Source organism: Lytechinus pictus, chromosome 18 (assembly GCF_037042905.1).
Source record: "Lytechinus pictus isolate F3 Inbred chromosome 18, Lp3.0, whole genome shotgun sequence".
Lineage (NCBI taxonomy): Eukaryota > Metazoa > Echinodermata > Echinoidea > Temnopleuroida > Toxopneustidae > Lytechinus > Lytechinus pictus.
Genome location: NC_087262.1, coordinates 23035915 through 23057653, shown reverse-complemented (window position 1 = coordinate 23057653; position 21739 = coordinate 23035915). Strand labels below are relative to the sequence as shown.

Sequence of the window (21739 nt, the reverse complement as noted above, 5' to 3'; positions counted from 1 at the left end):
AAGAAATAGCGATCAGAAAAAAGAAGGAAGAAAAGAAAAGAAAAAAGAAAGACAAGACAAGAAGGAAATGAAAGGAAAAGAAAGGAAGGGAAGGGAAGGGAATGGAGGGAAAGGAAAGGAAAGGAATTGGAAATAAGAAAAAAAATAGCACAGAAAAAGTGAAGGAAAAATAAAGAAAATGAAATAACCTAAATGAAAAGAAGCCATTCTTCAAGTTTCAAAGGAAAAAAAACCACTATATATAAAAAAGCAGTGGCAAAATATCTTGACTGCATTTTTGCCAGCCAAACCAAACAAAGAAAAGAAGAAACAAACAAATGCTATATTTGGTTTCCTTTTAAGGATAATATATGTCACTTGTGAGCCAGAGGCCGAGGGGGAAGCATCCCCTTTTCTAAGGTGCGGCATCCGTCTTTTCTATATGCGCTATTTGTGTTGTGTGGTGTCATAAGCGGATCCAGGGGGGGGGGGACGATCCCCCCTAAATTTTTTGTTGATAACCTTTTTTTTTTTTGGTTGTCAAAAAATTGTTGTAGTCCCCCCCTAAAATTTTTGGCTTCCGCCGCCAATGCCCCCCCCCCCCCCTATTGGCGGAGCATAAAAAGGAAAAAAATTGGGAAATAATATTTAAAAAAAGAGAAGGGAAAAGAAAGGAGAAACATAAAAGAAGGAAGACGAGTTAAAGAATAAGATGAGGGGAAGACTTGGAAAATTATAATAAAAAAAATCTTTCGTGACACTATATAAAAGTTTCGCTCGCGCTTCACGCTCGCATTGCCTTTTAGGTGATTTATATACAAAACATATTTCAGCTCAGAAATCGAACTTTCATTATTTTGTTTGATTTACAAATTGATTTTTAAATAGTGCTCTGTAAAAAAATATATATTGTATGGCCTGAATATTAACATTTTCTGCTCTGCTCTGCGCACTCGATTTGTCAGGTACCTATTATTTTCCTGTATTCCATAAAGTTCTCAAAATATCCCTATTCAGGTCAGATTGTCAAAACGTATCAGTTAGCGCTGCACGCTCGAATTTTGATTGGTGGGTTATGTATATCTCAATATTAATTATATAACAAACCATTTCATGACAGTTTATCAAAAATTTCGGCTCGCGATTTGCGTTTGCATTGATTGTTGAAAATATATTAACTCATATCTTATTAATAATTACAAAAAGTGCTTTAGATGTCCAGTTTTCAGGCCATTATAGATTTCGGGCTCGCATTAGTCTTTTTATAGATTAATAAATAAGATATTAATTTAATAATCAAATCATCTCGCGCTTAGGAAGAGAAATAGGAAGATAGTCATCATTCTATATGATGACATATGTTCTTAAAGGTCAAATCATAAAGCATAACACTGAAAATTTCATCAAAATCGGATGTAAAATAAAGTGTGTGTATTTGAGTTTTGTCAGACGTGTATCAATCAGATATGATTATTTACGTCTGGGACCGACCTTTAACGTCACCATCCGAAAGACGTGACCGGGGCTCGATCACCTCGAACCTCTGCATCAATTTGTAACTTCCCCACATAGCTTGGATTACAGGCGCACGCAACAACGCCCAGTTATACGACTTTTTTAAGTTTCGCTTATTTTTCACAAAACAGTCATATGCACAACTAGGTGACTCAGTCGATAATGTCCATCACTCGCTATTTCTTTTGTTTTTTATTGTTTGAATTAATATTTCATTTTTTACAGATTTGAAAATAAGGACAAACTTGACTGAACCATATAGTATTAAACAATGCTAATTCCACATGTATTGTTCAGGGAGGAATTAATCGTTGTATCACTTGACAATGAGGAGAAAATTAGAATATTTCATATAACAAAATACAAAAGAAATAGTGAGTGGATGATGTCATAGTCTCCTCATTAGCATACCAGCCAGGATGTGCATAATTATAACTGTTTTGTGAAATTAAGCGAAACTTTAAAATGTCATAACTTTCTTATTTTACATCCGATTTTGATGAAATTTTCAGTGTAATGCTTGTTGGATTTTTCTCTATTTATTCAAATCAACTTTTTGTTGTGGTTGACTTGTCCTTTAAAATGTCCCGGTTATATGTCAAAAGCCAAAGTAATAGCATGGACCTACTACAGGGTAATAGTAATGAAACATATCAGCTCTTTTTTAAGTGTGATCCATGTCTGCCTCTCAATTTTCCTACAATATGCTTGAAATCAAGAGCTTAAATTGACCCCTTTTCAGATCGATATATCAAGCTCGCCCTTCGCGCTCGCTTTATTGATTTTCATGATTAAAAAAAAAGGTATTTAGAATGCCCAGATTCTAGGTCGAAATCTGAGACACGCGCGCGCATATATCTTATTCAGGTACGCAGCTTGCTCTCTCTATTTAAATCATTATCCAGTTTCAGATCATATGCAATATCAAAATGTTTCCGCTCGCATTATTAATGTAGGAACATTTCCAATTACTCATCTTTTTCATGATTTACAAAACATGAATAGATCGAGTGTCCCACTTTTAAGTGTAAATTTTGATTTTTTCCGCTCGCGCTTCGCGCTCGCATCAATTGTTTAGTTATATACTTATCCTTTTCACGAATACAAAAAGTGCTCGTAGAATTCCATACTTCAGGTAGGCATGTCAAAATTTTCAGCTCGCGCTTCGCACTTGCATTATTTGATTGTTGAAATATATGTAACGTCTTCTTGGCTAACGAGCAGCCGTTAATAAATCCTTTTTTGATCGGATCAAAACGTACATTACAAATTTCTGCTCGCGCTTCGCGCTCACAGTAATTATTTAGTTGGATACACACCTCATTTAGGATCACAAACATTGCCCAGAATGTTTAAATTTTAGGACAAAATACATGAAATAAAACATAGCTCGCGCTTCGCGCTCGCATTATTCAAATAAGGCTTAAGAGATTATATATTTATGTTGATTTATATAAGAATAAAGCTTAGAAGTGACAGGACTACCTCTTCAAATAAACAACCACTGAAAAGTCGATAATGTCTTTGTCATTTGCATGAGATGTGCATATGCGCAATATTCTACTTACAGTCGATTCATTGTGTGTTTTTTTTTTTTAATACAGCAGATCTGACAGATTATCCCCCCCCCCCCTTAGTTTGTTTTTTCTTTTGCACTCCTCCTCCTTCGAGGCACGACCCCCAAGACAAATTTGTGTGACGTTTATGTTCTACTTGGTGGTCACTTCATCAATTCTATTTCCACCTGATTGTACCACGTGACATTACGACAGAAGGCCAAAATTGGAACATAAGGAAAATGGCTTCCGTGAATATAGCAAAGCATGTTAATCTCGAGGTAATTTTCTTGCATTTCTGTACCATTTAACTGAGTTAACGATTAATGATCGCTTCCTGATATCATATGCTACGTTCACATCTCGTAATGATCGATGTTTTTATTATTTTATGAGATAAAAGCGAAAGAGTAAGGAGGCTCGCGGTGATAATTTCGCCGGTTGTCTTGCGCTGATATGCTGAGTTGAGTGGAACATGTGCATTGCCATTGTGCAGCCACGTTCATTGAATTGCTAGAGGTCGGAGTGAATTTCGTGTTGTGTTGGTATGTGAGCTGAGCCAAGTTTTTGTGTGGCTATTGCAGTCCTCCCCCAAAACCTAACTTTCATTACCAAAAAAACAGGAGACAGGTTTAGAGAATGAAGTAACGTTAGAGCTTCCTGAAACCAAAAAAGTGGAAATTTAACGTTTGTCAGTCAGTTGAGTGTGGCTCTGTCTCATGTCTGTGCAGTCTGTTGTGAGACTGAGACTGAGTGAGAGTTCAGTTTCCTTCCAGTTCTGAATCCCAATCCTCATCCTGTCATTTCTATTCTAACTTTTAGTTTTGGCAAGTGATGAAGTAACATGAATTTAAAAGCAGGTTAAAATATTATTAAGGCTAAGCTGGCAGCATGATGAAGACGATGCTGGTGTAGTGGTGATGAAAAGTAGATCTATTATCTAGATGAAGATGGTGACGATGAGAAAAATGATTATGATGATGGTGGTGATACTGTCCCTGATAATGGTGATCATTGGTGATGGATTGATGGTGGTGATGATACAAGCCAATAATGGCAGTTATCTACCGCGGTCAGATATCTTACCATTCTCAATCTCTGTGTAAGCAGGTTCATGAAAGATAGGAAGTAGATCTCTAGGCAGTATTTGAACTTGAATTTGAATTTTAAAAGGTAGGCCTATTTATTAGCGGGGGGCAGAATAGGCAGGTAGAGAAGTTGAATGTGATGAAGGGAGAGTAGGCCTATGGTGAAAGCCGGAGGTAAAAGAGGGATGTAATGGAAAGTGAAAAATATGAAAAAAGAAAGAGAGGCATATATAAATCATACATCGTATGCAAGTACATTTTAAAATTAATATGCATATCAAAATATAATTTTTGTAACTCAAACTTTGTTAAAATTTAGGAAACCACGCTGATGAGTAATGTGGAGAAAAAGTAGTATTTAAGAGATTGCAGTTTATGTCATGAGATAAGTAATATAATATGAATTCATAAGATTGGAGAAACTTAACAAATATTTAGTGGCAAATCTGCAATTTGAATATGATTAGGATTTGAATTTTGAAGAATATGGCATTGATTTCAGTGATGATGATGATGAAATAATAGTGATGATAATGATGATGATGGTGATGATGGTGATGATGAAATGATGATGGTGGTGTGATGATGATAAAAACACCAATAACAGCAGATATCTAAACATTTTCCATTTCTTCAAGCAGGTTTAAAGATTGAAAGTGCTCAGGACTGGATTAGAGTGGGGAGAAGGATATTTGGTGATGATGATGATGATGATTATTGATGATGATGATGATGATGATGATCTAAAGAGAAGACAGAACTTGGATATAAACAGAGGTTTAAACTTGCTTTAGGAAGCATCTTAAATGAGTATAATGATGATGAGGTGGCAGGGATGATGATAATTATGATGGTGGTATTGGTGATGGTGATGGTGATGATGTAGTAATGATGCAAACCAATCACAGTATTAAATATCATGGAAATAGCCTAGGTCTCATCACTGATTTCATGAGTAAGTCTGTTAAACCAAGGTGAATTATCACTATATCATCATAGATGATAATTTACATGTAGTAGTACAGTTACTTACACTGAACTTTGTGAAATCATGAAATCTAAGCTAATCACAGTGAAGATTGACTACTCAGATAATCTCTCTGTTCTATTATTGCTTGTTTCTCAGTAATTGCACAATTTCTCCCAGAATCCTGTGGCACGTATACGAAAAAGACACTTGGGTAGTCGTCTTATTGAATTTTGTACGCACTCATTTTGAAATCGTTGCCACAACTGGAATTTATTTTTAATCACATAGATAATGCTGATGTGATGTTGTTGGTTTCAATAATTCTCACTCTCTCTCTCTCTCTCTTTGTAACTCTCACAGGATATTAGTAAAGATGGGAAGGGTGTAAAGCATCTGCAGCAACAAGAAGAAGATCTCCAAAGCGACCAACAAGCCGTAGATCCAGAAAGTCTCATCAAACATCCCTTACAGAGCAGATGGTCTATGTGGTTCTTCAAGAATGACAAAGCCAAATCATGGACAGAAAACCTTAGAATCGTCACAGCATTTGATACAGTAGAAGATTTCTGGTCGTAAGTATCCATGGACCTCCAATTCACTTTGGGTTCCTTTTTTTAATAATGGCAATTTTAATTGGGGAGGGGGGGGGCTTCTAGTATGGCCAGGCTAGGAAAAGATCATTCATCTGCTGACCTAGCACCACACATGGCTCTAATCCTCTGGAAGTACCTTTGTTCTTCTTTGATTACATACATTTAAAGTTATAACATTTCAAAAACTTATTTTGTTTGAGTTTTCAATGTTGACAACACCGACGTCGGAACAGAGCCTTTAGTCTCGCTCTGCTTTGCAGGTGAGACAATAAAAAATAATAAAAACAAATTAAAAATATAAATTATTTGTGGTACATAATCATTAATGATTACAAAGACCACTCGTCTATGGAAACGGCATTTGGAATTTCCCTTGTATACATGTATGTGGCTTAAAACATGTTCACAGGGGCATCAGAGGAGGCCATCTTGGCGGCCATAGTCAAAGTGTTCTGCAGTGGCCCTTGACACAAAGCTGAGCGATTGGTGGTGGGTCTGATTACTACGATTGATTGCATCGATTATTGTGTATGATCAATCGTACAAATAAGCCATACAGTCAATAACTAAACTTTGTATTACCAGACACTGTAGTGGGATTCATCTACATAATGGAGAAAGCTGCCTTTATACTTGGCAGGTGATCTAGAATGTTTATTGCAACTTGAAAAAAATAAAATGCAAGTTTATTTTCAACAAATGAGATGCTTGCATTTGAGACTTGCATTTGTTTGTTTGTTTTTTAGAAGCGTTGAATGTAATCGCAACCCTATCTGTGACAAGGCTCTACACATGCTCCTCTGATGCCCCTGAGAACATGTTTTAAGCCACATATACAAGGGAAATTCCAAATGCTGTTTCCATAGACGAGTGGTCTTTGTAATCATTAATGATTATGTACCACAAATAATTTATATTTTTAATTAGTTTTTATTATTTTTTAATTATTTTTTATTGTCTCACCTGTAAAACAGCGAGACTAAAGGCTCTATGGACCTATTTCATGAAACATTGACAAAAGGGTAATCAAGTACCTTTTTTTAATCTTGCATGAGTTTCAGGTGATATTACATGGGTCAAAGGTTTGGGTGAATTAACATTGACCATATTTAGGGTATCAACATAAACATTTTAATCAAGGTTAAGTTTTTGAACAAATTTGACAGTATATGGACCCTTTTCATGAAACTTGGACATACAGAAGGGCAATCAAGTATCATTGATCACCTTGCATGAGTTTCAGGTCACATCATGGTCAAGGTCAAAGGTTATTTGAGGTTGATTAACTTCAATTCTTTTATCAAATGAATGATGTTTTTTCTGGTTTTCTGAAAAAATTGCTCATCTTTAATAGTTGATTTCAAAGTTTGCTTTGCTGCTATTGAATAATGTGTTGCAGGGGGACTGCCAGAGGTGCTCCACAAAGTTTATTTAAAAATCTCATGTATGTATTTTGGTTGAATGATGGTAAATTTTGCCTCGCTTAAATCTTTTTAAGACCAAAGAAATATGTGCAGCTTTAGAGAAATTTGACTTTAAAGAGGTATACATGATTGCTTTGACTTATTCATTTAAGCACGTTTACACTCATTCTCATTCTCAAAATATGATTTTTCTTTTAATGATATCAAATGTATTTGATCACTTCTTTTGTCTCTTTCTCCAGACTTTATAATTACATTCAAGTTGCAAGTAGATTAGCGTCAGGATGCGACTACTCATTATTTAAGGTAAGAAAGTAAGATTTTCCTCCAGTTTTCTATAAAAAAAAATTGAATGATTCTTCATCTCTTGGAATAATACAGTAAATTAAATGACACAAATATCCCCTTTATAAAAAGAAACTAAGGAGGACATATGTTCTTTTGGCCAAATAATTGTATTCAACTGATAATGAAATTGACCTTGTTCTACAATTTACAAAATAATAATAATATAGGGTATTTATATTGCGCACATATAGTGGAGCGGTTATGTGACAAAAAATGGCCAAGATGCTCGAATCCGGCAGAAAGTGTGAAATTTGGCATACAGGGGTATTTTTGGGCGCTGATTTCAAAAATTGCCGGCCCCAAGCGATTTGACCATCGGGTCGGCCGCCATTTTGAAATCCAAGATGGCCGCCATTAAAAATCATTAAATGTCATTTTCTTGAGTTTTTCATGTCATGTGACACTGAAATTTGGCATATGGGGGTATTTTGAGGCACTGATTTGAAATATTGCCGGTCCCCAGCAAATTGACCATTTGGCCGGCGGCAAAATGGCCGCCATCTCGAAATCCAAGATGGCCGCCATGATATATTATTGCAATCATTTTCTCGAGTTTTATATGAACTGCGGTATTGAAATTTGGCATTTAGGCTTAATTTGGGGTGCTGATTTCAAAAATTGCCGGCCCCAAGCGATTCGACCATTGGGTCGGCCGCCATTTTGAAATCCAAGATGGCCGCCATGAAAAATCGTTAAATGTTATTTTCTTGAGTTTTTCATGTCATGTGACACTGAAATTTGGCATATAGGGGTATTTTGAGGCACTGATTTCAAATATTGCCGACCCCCAGCAATTTGACAATTTGGTCGGCGGCAAAATGGCCGCCATTTTAAAATCCAAGATGGCCGCCATGAAAAATCATTAAATGTCATTTTCTTGAGTTTTACATGATATGTGACACTGAAATTTGGCATATAGGGGTATTTTGTGGCACTGATGTCAAATATTGCCGGCCCCCAGCAATTTGACCTCCAGGTCAGCGGCAAAACGGCCGCCATCTTAAAATCCAAGATGGCCGCCATGAAAGATAATTTGCTCAAGTCTTACGTATGGCCTGTAACACTTTAGATTTGGAGAAAAACTTGATCTTTGCATCCTTGATCAATGAAAAGAACATAATAAATAGATGCTATTTTGAATTCCAATATGGTTACCAAGTTTGAATGATGTTCATCATTATAATGGTGAGTAAAACCCATTGTATAGGCACTAAAAAAACAAATCCAACACAACCACACCTTAGTCCGTTGCAAGGGTTACAATACATTGGCACCCTTAATTGCTGATATAGATGTTACGTAAGTATGAAACACCATACATACACAAACCAGCTAGCTTCTTCTGCAGTTACACATTTGAAGTGGCTTTGGTTGAATAATAACCATCCGGAACAATGTTTTTCTGTTGAGAGGCTGTAAATTATTTCTTCATATGATCTGCAGTATTGCACTTTGACATATCGACGGAGTGTGGGGTGCTTATTTCAAATATTGCTGGCCCTCAGTGATCTGATCCCGAGTCAGAAGCAAAATGTCAGCCATCTTGAAATCCAAGATGGCTGCCATGAAAAAATATCATTGAAAAAATCACTTTATCTAGTATCACGTAACGTATTATTTTAAAGTTTGGCATCTAGGGATATTGAAAATGCCCCCAGTAATCTGTCCAATAGATATGCTGCAAAATGGCCACCATCTTGAAATCTAGAGAGGATCGACTGTCATGAAAATTCATCAAAATCATTTTCTTGGTTTTAAATAATTTGAGGCACTGCATTTTAGACATACAGGCAGGTTTTTGGCCTGCTGCTTTCAGAATATTGCTGCACTAATTGCAATATTTTATTACAAATCAACATGAAGAAAACTGCTCCAGACTTGAAGTACTGATGGTTATAGTGGTATGATGATGATGATGAAATTAATATTAATGATGGAGGATAATAATACACATAATATTGTTCAAAATAGAATTCAGTAACAGAAATGCTCCGAAAATTTATTTTGCCCATACTCTGTAGATCGTGAGCCCGGCAGCAACTTAGCAGCGCCACATCGGACGTTGCTCTATCCCTTAAAAAGGGGAGTTCAGCCCAGAGAAAAGTTTTTTTTTATTTGTGACGTCATTATAGGCTACTGAATGAGCAGCTGCCCCATTATGTTGTGTGATATAAAATGCATAAATGGTTCATCATGGGTATTTTTTTTTTCTTTCTGGAGCAGGTGTGAAATCATTTGTTTGATATACCGAGGCTTCAATAAAAAACATTTTCATTTTTTTTAGGAGGCTACATTTCATTGATTTTGTACTATAAGAAACATGTGGGAACTGCTTGCATCTGACGTCACCAATACACCAAATGAAATTCCAATAGTTTTTGAAATATTAGATGGAATTTCCTCAAACCTTCAATATTTTTTTCATTATTTATTCTGTTATTGTTTTGCCTCTGACCAAATGGTCAAATTGCTGGGGGCCGGCAATATTTGACATCAGTGCCACAAAATACCCCTATATGCCAAATTTCAGTGTCACATATCATGTAAAACTCAAGAAAATAACATTTAATGATTTTCCATGGCGGCCATCTTGGATTTCAAAATGGTGGCCATTTTGCCTCCGACCAAATTGTCAAATTGCTGGGGGCCGGCAATATTTGAAATCAGTGCCTCAAAATACCCCTATATGCCAAATTTCAGTGTCACACGTCATGTAAAACTCAAGAAAATAACATTTAATGATTTTCCATGGCGGCCATCTTGGATTTCAAAATGGCGGCCGACCCGATGGTCGAATCGCTTGGGGCCGGCAATTTTTTAAATCAGCACCCCAAAATAAGCCTATATGCCAAATGTCAATACCGCAGTTTATATAAAACTCGAGAAAATGATTGCAATAATATATCATGGCGGCCATCTTGGATTTAAAGATGGCGGCCATTTTGCTGCCGGCCAAATGGTCAATTTGCTGGGGACCGGCAATATTTGAAATCAGTGCCTCAAAATACCCCTATATGCCAAATTTCAGTGTCACATGACATTAAAAACTCAAGAAAATGACATTTAATGATTTTTAATGGCGGCCATCTTGGATTTCAAAATGGCGGCCGAACCGATGGTCAAATCGCTTGGGGCCGGCAATTTTTGAAATCAGCACCCCAAAATAAGCCTATATGCCAAATTTCAATACCGCAGTTCAGATAAAACTCGAGAAAATGATTGCAATAATATATCATGGCGGCCATCTTGGATTTCAAGATGGCGGCCATTTTGCTGCCGGCCAAATGGTCAATTTGCTGGGGACCGGCAATATTTGAAATCAGTGCCTCAAAATACCCCTATATGCCAAATTTCAGTGTCACATGACATGAAAAACTCAAGAAAATGACATTTAATGATTTTTAATGGCGGCCATCTTGGATTTCAAAATGGCGGCCGACCCGATGGTCAAATCGCTTGGGGCCGGCAATTTTTGAAATCAGCGCCCAAAAATACCCCTGTATGCCAAATTTTACACTTTCTGCCAGATTCGAGCATCTTTTTCACATATCTACTGGACTAATATCCACCTTGTTAGGTGCTCAAGGCGCTCCTGTATTACCCGGCTAAGCTAGGTGTTCATAGCGCACATAGCTTTTTAAGGAATTACTTCCTACCGTTACCCGAAAGGGTTGAAACAAGTTCTAGTTGATATACAGTGAAACACAACATGAATGGAATCTTCTAAATATGTTTTGTACTACCAGCATAATTACGATGACTCAGAACTCGCCTCTGGAAATGACTCCAGCCATATACACTGTATATGTTATTGATATTGATTGAATACTGTTCATCACTTAATCTTCTTCCATGTATATTTTAGAAGAGAGTAGTCATGGCTAGAGGTTAGTTCTGTGACATTTGCTCCGGCAACAATTGCTCTGCCAGAAAATTCAACACACTAATCAAATGACTAGATTTAACAGTATACATGTACCCTACCCTAAACTGAAACCTAAACATAACATTAAATCATCTTGCAACCCTAACCCTATATCTTAGACAAAATAAAACCCAGAGCAATAGTCACAGGAGCAAATGTTGTGTCACCTAGAGGTCATGGTTGGACAATCCCCTGCAACAATCTTTTACTTTCTATAATGCTTTAAAAGCACAAAACAGTAGAACTTTATTTTGAACAAAAGAATGCTGAAGGATATATACACAAAGACGGTAATCAGATGATTTTCCATCATAGATTCCACTTATTCTGTCATCCTGATATAGGTGTTGGTGCTGCTTTAATGGTTCGTCATTTTAATCAGTTCTAAATCTATGTATCCCTTCTTGTTTCTCTCCCCTCCCCCCCCCCCCCAACCCAGGATGGTGTGAAACCAATGTGGGAAGACGACAAGAACAAAGATGGTGGTAGGTGGCTGATAGGTTTCGACCGCAAATCAAAACCACAAGACATAGACAGATGCTGGTTAGAAACGGTAAGATTCAGTTTACTAGATCTATTAGAGATATATACAATTAATCTAGCTGTGAGTTGTTAAACAAATTATAGTGGTGACCCACATTCACAATAGGGATTTTGAAACCTTGGGTTGGATCCACAGTTCATGCAGATTTCATTATTTATATGTTACAGTCAGTAAATTGGTTTTGTTTTTAAATTCTGAATAAATAACATTGTTAAAATAAGAGTCTTATAATGAATGCATGCTTTGTGTCACATGAGGCTGAATTTAAGGTTGCTGCTATGATTTGATACCACTGTTCATTTAAAGTAATCATTTCACTTTGTTCTGATTTAAAAAAATCTCATTTTGGTTCTTAAAAAATGGGCTAAACATTAGGCTTATAGTGTAAAAATGCCAACCCATAAGTTTCAAAGTATCATATCTACAGGAACTATTTTAAAACTTTGGAGATGTTAACCAAAGTTTGAAAGTAATTGGGGGTTAGTTTCAATGACTATGTATATACAGCGAATCTGTGCACCACAACACAAACTCTTGATGAACCCAGCATGACCTACATACAGTGTGTACAAGGTATACACTGAATGTACAGTGCAGCTAAAAATAGTGTGTGTATAGGAGACACACAGCAGAAGCAGTCAACATAGCCAACATACTTTTTGAATTGGAGAAAACTGGTTATAAGCTGAACCCATCTACTAGATGGTTCTCAAAATCAGGCTAATTAATTGCTTTTTGTATCTAAATAAGAGTTTTTCATCCTATATTGTGGTCTTCAGGGTTTTTGAGGACAAATACAGGCACTCATACATATGTTTCATCTCAGTTTGAGATTTTTTTTAAAATCAGCTGCTCGCAAAGTGAAACGATCCCTTTAATTCGTTTTAACTTTGGTTTCATACCAAAGCAATATGTGTGAACTTAGCAGCCTCTAATGAAAGATCACATGCTACAATGGACTCTTCTTATGGTTCTCTGAATTAAGTGAAATTTATGCAAGTGCTTTAAACCACGGCTTTAAAACCATTGTTTCGAATTTTGTTTATTTCATTTTTATTACTTTTTCATTCTTATCAAGGGCAATTTCCGTAAAACACATTATTTTTTCAATGTTTTTGGAGACTCTTAACTATTGTGATAGAACATTGAATTGATGCTTATTGATTCTATTCTCATGACCATTTTAACTTCGTTTAGGGAATGCACTTTTAATTTTGTTCAAACTGCTCAACAGATATATTATTACTCTATTTCCCGTGGTCTTATTGATTAATAGCTGTAAAATTTTCCCCTTTCTTTTTCATTCCTTAGATGTTGCTAATGATAGGAGAGAGCTTCGATGATGACTCAGATTTAGTCAACGGTGCAGTTGTCAACATTAGAAGTAAAGGAAATAAGATTGCAATGTGGACAGGGGACTGGCGGAAAGAAGACTCAATAACCAATATAGGGTGAGTTCACACTTCTTATTAAAAACTTATGAGTCAGTCTAAATTGTGATGTTAAATAGTAGATGTTGCACTTTGCATACTTAATTACTTCGTCAGCTAGAATGAAAATGACTATGTATTGACGTTAAGACTCAAAATTACAACACAGGTAACATTTCTTTAAGTAAAATTGGTCCGTAATGGCTTGAAGGTATTTGATATTATTATTTCGTATTACAAAATACAATCTTAACGTCTTGTCTGTGGATCTCGCTCAAAGCCACTTTTGCTAAAAACTAATGAGATTTCCGTTCTGTGAATATGTGTGCAATCCATCTGCACATTCTATGCAGGAAGCTCGCAAAGTAATCAGATTGAGGCTGTCATTGTTGTGAGATAATGATTATTTTACAAAAAAATTTATCAGATTACATGCATTTTAAATGCCAAATGACGTCTTAAGTGTCATATAAAACTAATAATGAATGTTTTTCATTCACGCAATGGATCATTTCTCTTTCACCTCATGAAATATTCTGTCCATTGCACTCGTATATAATAATTATTTGTTATGAGACTGGCAGTTCTGTAAAGCTTTCAAAATACATCTTGGCTTTCCAAATGGGGAATGAATGCACATTCTTCCAGTGTGGTAACCCAGCACAGAATAAGAATTTTTTTTCATGTAAATTATTTTATTTGTAGATGTAAGGTGGTGTTGCAAGAAGTTTTTGCAATCAAATACAAAGTTCAGTTGCAATTTTACAAGTGATCAATTTTAACTAAAGCAAATCAATTTATAGTTGTTGATGCAAGAAGTAGACCAGGGCCCCTTCTTACAAAAACAATTATGGAGGGCCAGCAACATCTCCATCTTAAATGTATGTTCAAAATATTTTGTAGATATGATGTATATGCATTAATTCATTCTCTTAAAAATTCAGTGTGTTTCTCTTTGTTTACTAAGGAGATTGTGCAATTTTCCTGTAGAAAAAATTATAGTATGAATGGATTTCCATAGAGTTGAGATTGATTGGATCAATCATAACTCTTTGTAAGATGGGGCTCAGCTATGAATTACAAACTTGCAATCACTCACAAAATTTACAATCAATTTTTGGACCTGAAATTGACTTGCAATTGCTACAAGCCTCTTGCAACACTCCATAGTCATAGTGTTTCACGCCTTTGAATAACTTTTTTTATTTTCTTCCTTTCAGACGAAAATTCAAAGATAGGTTAGGTCTACCACACAAATACACAATAGGTTTTGAGGTAAGTGTGTTTAATTTGTAGAAAGCCATCATTTCACTCTTTACAAGGGTGAAGTCATGTGCTAGCCAGGGCCATATTCATGATACTTGTAAATGTTTTTCATAAAGCTGGATTTGAACCAGAATCAAAATCATGGGTTATATAGATTTCAAACATGAAATGTGCTTGATTCAGAGAATGTTTAAATATTTTAGTTGATTCCAAGAAACTCTGGTTCCAAATCATAGCAATTCGCATGAATCACGAACCCTTTGACAAAAGTTTGCATTCACTTGTGGACATAAAAAGATGGGGGAGGGGTGGAGAGAGGGTGCGTAATATTTTTCTGAGAAGCTCTATGTGAAATGTTTCTTTTGATGAGTCTTTTGCATCTTTTTAGTCTGAATTTGTGATGTCTGAGTACATAGATTGAAAGTTGTTTCATGATTAGCTGGATAAATGATGTGATCAGATGTGATTTCAAGAACGAATCCAATACAAAGTGTGTATGTAATAATCAAAGAGCGTTCCTCACATATTCAAATTTTTCTAACAGGTCCTTTTTGTCTCGCCTGCATAGCAGAGCGAGACTATAGGCGCCGCTTTTCCGACGGCGGCGGCGTCAACATCAAATCTTAACCTAAGGTTAAGTTTTTGAAATGACATCATAACTTAGAAAGTATATGGACCTAGTTCATGAAACTTGGACATAAGGTTAATCGAGTATTAGTGAACATCCTGCCTGAGTTTCAGGTCACATGACTAAGGTCAAAGGTCATTTAGGGTCAATGAACTTAGACCATGTTGGGAGAATTATTTTCAAAATCTTAACCGAAGGTTAAGTTTTTGAAATGACATAACTTAAAAAGTATATGGACCTAGTTCATGAAACTTAGGCATAAGGTTAATCAAGTATTAGTAAACATCCTGCACCAGTTTCAGGTCACATGACCAAGGTCAAAGGTCATTTAGGGTCAATGAACTTTGGTCAAGTTGGGGGTATTTTTTGAATTACTATCATAACTTTGAAAATTTATGGATCTACTTCATGAAACTTGGACATTAGGTTAATCAAGTACCACTGAATATTCTGTGCGAGTTTCAGGTCACATGACCATGGTCAATGGTCATTTAAGGTCAATGAACTTTGGCCGTGTTGGGGGTCTTTGTTAAATTACCATCCTAACTCTGAAGTTTATGGATCTATTTCATAAAACTTGGGATATAAGAGTAATCAAGTATCACTGAACATCCCCTGTGAGTTTCAGGTCACAAAACCAAGGTCAAAGGTCAGTTAAGGTCAATAAACGTAGGCCATGTTGGGGTAATTGTTGAATTGCCATTATAACTTTGAAAGTTTATGGATAGAGTAAATGAAATGTGGACATGGGTGTAGTTGACAAGTCTTAAGTCACCGTCCAAATGTCATCTATGGTCAATGAACGTGGTATCATGTCATTATATGAATGGTGTTTTTGTGAATGATTATTTTATAGTAGTTTTCAAAGTTAGCACTGCTGCTATATTAAATCGCGTAATGCAGGCGAGACTGCCAGAGGCGTTCCACTTGTTTATTTATCAGATCTTGTTGAATGCAGTGTTCATATTTTATTCTCTCCACTGTCTCTCTCTCTTCCTCATTCTCTTTCTTTATCACTTTCTTTTCTCTCCCTCTCTCTCTTTTTTCCTCTCTCTTTATCTCGCCACAATTTCCACCCCCAGGCACATAAAGACACAATGACGAAGACGGGGTCTATGGCAAAGAGTCTCTACACTGTATGATACACGCCCTTTCCACCCTCCTTCGCCATTTACCAAGTGTCCGTCTCTCCGTACCTCGTCGAGATCCGTCGCCGTTTTCATCGCTGCCACGTGTACCACACTCCCAACAACTACAAGCATTACCCCCTTCATATCGTGGGACAACCCCCTGCTTGTGTAATGCCTCTGCATGCGGCATGATGTACGCACAGAAATAAGATTATTGAGACTTATGACCTGTTTCTGCAGATGAGGTTGTAAGTCACTCCAGCTATTTTCTCTTTAGTGTCACTTACAGCTTACAGGCAAAAGAAAGTTTTATCTTTTTCACCAACTGTGGCAGAGCTTTTCTAACATAATCCAATTTGTTTGGGTTTTATTCTGTTATGATTGATATAAGCTGTAATTTGTACAGTCCAATAGATTTGTGATTTTGCAGCAATATTGCGTAACCAATACATCCTTTTGAGTTTCTTTTTTCTTGTGTTTGACTATAGATATCAGAATTTTCATGTTCTGTGTGCATTGAATGTTTTAGGCCTGTGAGTTGAATTTTTGCGAAATACGCTTTTTGCCTTAGTGGTTTTATTGATTGTGTTATTTGTATAATGACATGCTGCTTCAATATTATTTCCACTTATTTCCATTTCCAAGATTAAGATTGGAAAAATCTGCATCCTAAATCCAGAGTTTGCCGAAAATTTCTCATCATACAAGTATTATGTACTGGTAAATATATAGGGAAATCATTGTAAATATCACCACAAAATGAAGAGTTTGTTTATAATTCTCTTTGCCAAACACTTTGATTTGATTTTCAACTTGTATTGTTGTGATGCAAGCTAGGTCAGTGTACACATATCATTTCATATACAGATAATCTATATTTGTCTTCTTTAGGCTCTCGTTGTTCTTCAGGATGGTATTGTACAAGTATAAGCACACCTCCATGTATAAAAACAACTTCACAATTGATCATTACATTCATAACCGAATTGTAGTTTGTTCTGCAAAATGGCTAATTCAAATTCAATGCATACCTGAATAACTATGTTCTTACCCTGAATATTTTTCATGATTGATTGTGTACATTTTACATTGTGGTAAATGCAGACAGTCGTGATGATATTCTTCTACGATGATTGCTAAGCCTTGTGTTATGGGCCCCATGGCCCCGTCTTACCAATCAATCGCAACTATGGAAAGCCAGCAAAGTCAACATCTAAAATACATGTTTGTTTAAAAAAAATTTAGAAACGAATGTATATTAATAAATTCATTGATTTCTTGACATTTTGGTGTGTTCTCCTTTGTTTACAAAAGATATTTTGCAAATTTCCTGTATAAGAAAATTATGACACTGATGGATTTCCATAGAGTTATGATTGATGGGATCAATCGTATCTCTTTGTAAGACAGGGCCCAGGTTTCTTGACTCACTAGAGGAGTCTTTACAGACATGTCACAGTAGGGCATAAAGTATCCACATCCAACCCCTTGCATTTGGGACCTTCTAGATGATTTATCTCTCTGTTGTAATTCATTTGAAAAGTTGTGATGCTCTCAAATAATCATGGCTCAGGAAGTTTTGAAGTGGATGTAGATTGGAGAAGCATGAGGTGGGACACACAAAAAGATTGGTATGGAACTGCCCAGTATCCTTTGGTACATTATTTTAGGATCCATTGGAAAGAATTAATTGCAGGAAAAAAATTACGTAGGGGCTCGTAGCGAATTTGCCCCAGGAAAATCTCCATTCAATGCAATGTTCAAGCTTATCCAATGTTTCATATTTAGGCACGAAATTGTGAAAAGTAGCCTCCGAAAGATAAAAAATTTAGAATTTGCCTTGTAGTAAGATTCAAGTCACTGGACCCTGTAATAAAGAGATTAATAATAAATAAACAATTCATTGGTTGTATCTTCTTTAAGATATATTGTTAGCAAAATCTTACCACGTATCTACAATGTAGTGAAAGAATATCATATTCAATAAAATTAAGTTTAATACTAAGCCAAGATCTCCCCACTAGTATTAATTACAAGTTTGAAACATATTCACTTTAGGGTGACCATTGACCCCCATGTCTATGATTTCCTGTACATAGCATGCAATGATTTGATTCTATGTTGTCAGTATGTCAAGTTTTACATGTATACTTCAGCTTTTAAGTTTATAAGATTGTCAAGTTGGACAAGATATTTTGTTTGTTTCATTTGTCAGGAGCCTAGCTCATAGTTTGTAAACTTCAATGTGGAGATACTGTTGTTATAAATGCTTTTGGATTAAAGAGGGGATAGTAGAGAGAGATCGGAATAATGCATGTGGTATTAGGTCGAGGATAGAGTTGTGTTTAAAACCGCAAACATGAATGTTACCACTATCTCGTTTACTCTATGTAGACATGATTTGTTGGCAGGGAGGTTAAATTGGTCTGTTGGAGAAGTATTGTGAAATATTTAGCAAGACTTGGGGAATGGCAGAGAGTATATCATATGATTGTGAATGATCAAAGCTATGTCTTTGTTTGATGATTATTAATGTTACATTTCTATATTCATCGATGATGGAATTTCTGGACTCAAAAGTATGTGCATTGATTTCTGGTGACGACACTGGGAACTGGAAATACCCAAGCTTTGTCTGACATAGCACCAGATACAGCATTCATACCTTTTACGTGTTGAGATCTATAGCCAAGTGCCATTTCACACAAAGTCTATCACCATGTTGTAAGGGATTGCGTGTGAAGGTGGGGAGTTGGGCGGAGAAATTGGAGCTTTTGAATAGGATTTGCAGGTATTTCTACCATTTGCTATAGGATTGTTTTGTACATAAGAGTGTGTTTATTATTGAGAATGATGATTATGGTGGCTCGTAAGACGTGTACGCTTCGAACCTCGGCTCGTGGAGACACAGAAATATATTGATCAGTTATCCTCCAAGGCATGTCATCACACTGTATAGTTCTGTTTAAGATTAGCATGTAATTGTATATATTCACCCATTTGATGCGGCTGTATTGGGAAGAGAATATTGAAAGAATTTTCAGCTTGAGTTTAACTCGCTTTTGAGTCCTCTTTCATTAAATGAACGCTTCCATGCTTTCATATCAAGGTGTGATGAAAAAAAAAGATTCTGCATGTAACAGTGTATATGTTTACAAAAGAGATTTATTTAAAACCCCAAAAAATTAGGAATGGCAGAATATTATCTGAAGTTTTGTTTGAGTCAGATATTCCATTTCGAGAAATTTCTTAGTAATTAGTTCCTTTGCCTTAAGTTGGCCCTAAGGGTTGTCAGGTATGAAAATATTCTGCTTTATCAGAACAATGTCTCTAAGCGCTTTACAGATGAGCAAGTCCATGAAATGCGACCCTCTGTTTGTAGGACCTTCCCTGAAATCATTTGTCCGTTTTCTGGTTCTAATGAACAATTGCAGTGCTCTCAAACGATCATGACTTGGGTAGCTCATGAATTGAAGTTAGAAAAATGGGGGAAGGACAACAACGTACAAAAATGTTGATAAATTTGTGGAAATGCTCAGTTATGTATGTATTATCACCATGGTAATTATATTTTGGTTTTTCTGCATATAATGTATCTCAATTTAATTTGCACAAAATGATTTATCTCTTCTAATTCCAATTGTCTGCCAATTTGATTCTCAAGATTAAAAAAAAAAATTTGTACATGTATGCCATAGTTATTTCAAAGAATTTCCTTTCTGAGTATTGGGAAACATTTACCACAATGATTCACGATTTGTTAAAATGCACATACAGGTTTTTATTCACGATTTGTTAACTCTTTTCAAAACATGTTTTATTATGTTATTCATAAAGTAAGGTATTTGTGAAGTAAGAGAGGGTAAATTATTTATATGTTACTCTAGATTCATCACTTATGTATCAGCTTTCAAGATATTTAGATGCATGATCTTTGTGTAACTTGGTTTTCCTTCAAATAAAATATTGGCTACTTATCTATCTTGTATTATCGGTAAGTGGATATTACATTGTTTTATTTATTGTGGGGGAATAAGAGTTTCTCTTGCATATTTTATTTACTTACTTTTTTAGTTGTGTATTCTTTTAGAAACTTGCCGTTAGAAGGGGAGTTGTATTTACTCAATTCATTTTAGAGAAGAAATGTGTAAGGTAAACCGTAAATGAAAAAAATGAGAAAAAAAATGTACATAATGTACAGCTAATTAGCAATGAATGTGTATCTTGGCTGTGAATTTGGAGCCAATGTTGTATGTTGTATTTTATATCTTAAAGAAAAAAAAGAAAAAGACACAAAAGTTTATTAAATGTAATTGTTTCCACTGATGGAAGAAACTATGGAGTTGAAATCAGTTATTGAGCCTTTGTTTACTTTCTTTTATGTCTATTTTTTTCTACTGGAGTGTTTCATGAATGGACTTGTCAGACATTTTATCAGACAGTTACCATAGTAATGGTGCTTCTCACCTATCATAATCAAGGAAAATTGTTAGATCTGACAACTTGTCGGATAAAAAATGCTTAATGAAACGCTCCCCTGGTGGTCTACTAAGCAATTAGTCTACATTTCAGATAGCCTTATACATAATGGAATAAACACTCTGGCCTGTATTCTGAAGTCGGGTTTAACTTGGACCATGGTCTAACTCTGTACTAAAATTATGGGGAGCCAAAAATGCAAAAAATCTGATTATATTTCTTATGTTATTTTGTTTGCTTTTGCTTTCATAATGAAGAAAAATATATAATTCCCAGACAATTATGAACAATTTGAGTGTCAAATAAGTTAATAAATTGGAGGTGTACTGATAGGGATTTGTGACACAATTGGCTCTCCATACATGTAGTTAAACCAAAAATTTAAACCAGGGTTAATTTAATCCTGAGTTCAGAATACAGGCCATTTGGTCTTCTCCATACTTCACTCGGCCTCTTTATCTAATGCCAAATTATAAGTTTAATTTCCACTTTATCAACTTACATGTACATGTATTATCTTTTACTTTATTCAATTGAAAGTTCATCTAACCATTTAGTCTAAGGGGTGTTGGACCATTGTCCTATGGTATTTCTTCAAGCATACTGATCTCCACCAAAATGCTGATTTTGAGCTTTTAAATACTGAAATGTTTTTGTTCAGATTGGCAGCTCTGGTATAGCCTTACTGGAATGAGAGATAATGGTAAATGGGCTAAATCAGCCGAAATGGTTAGTTGACAAACTGTAGAAATCAGACATATCAAGTGTAGTCAAATTGGCAATTCACCCCCGAGGGGGCCACTTACATTGATGAGTGGATACCATGCGCGACCAAACAAACACGTAAAAAAGATGTCTTTTTCA

General features: G+C 35.7%; 1 protein-coding gene across 1 annotated transcript; it reads left to right on the top strand.

Moving 5' to 3' along the window:
- Nucleotides 1-3257: 3257 nt before the first annotated feature.
- Nucleotides 3258-20745, top strand: LOC129281942 (eukaryotic translation initiation factor 4E-like). Its single transcript, XM_064112868.1, has 7 exons — nucleotides 3258-3331; nucleotides 5469-5680; nucleotides 7368-7431; nucleotides 11838-11951; nucleotides 13254-13393; nucleotides 14593-14647; nucleotides 16349-20745. The coding sequence occupies exons 1-7, from the start codon at nucleotides 3293-3295 to the stop codon at nucleotides 16406-16408; spliced, it is 684 nt and encodes a 227-aa protein (XP_063968938.1). The 5' UTR covers nucleotides 3258-3292; the 3' UTR covers nucleotides 16409-20745.
- Nucleotides 20746-21739: the final 994 nt, after the last annotated feature.

Bases quoted from the DNA above. Each gene is read 5' to 3' on its own strand.
- LOC129281942 (XM_064112868.1), top strand. From the start codon at position 3,293: ATGGCTTCCGTGAATATAGCAAAGCATGTTAATCTCGAG. The intron at 7,432-11,837 runs GTAAGAAAGTAA...CCCCCAACCCAG, and splicing joins GCGACTACTCATTATTTAAG to GATGGTGTGAAACCAATGTG. The intron at 13,394-14,592 runs GTGAGTTCACAC...TCTTCCTTTCAG, and splicing joins GACTCAATAACCAATATAGG to ACGAAAATTCAAAGATAGGT.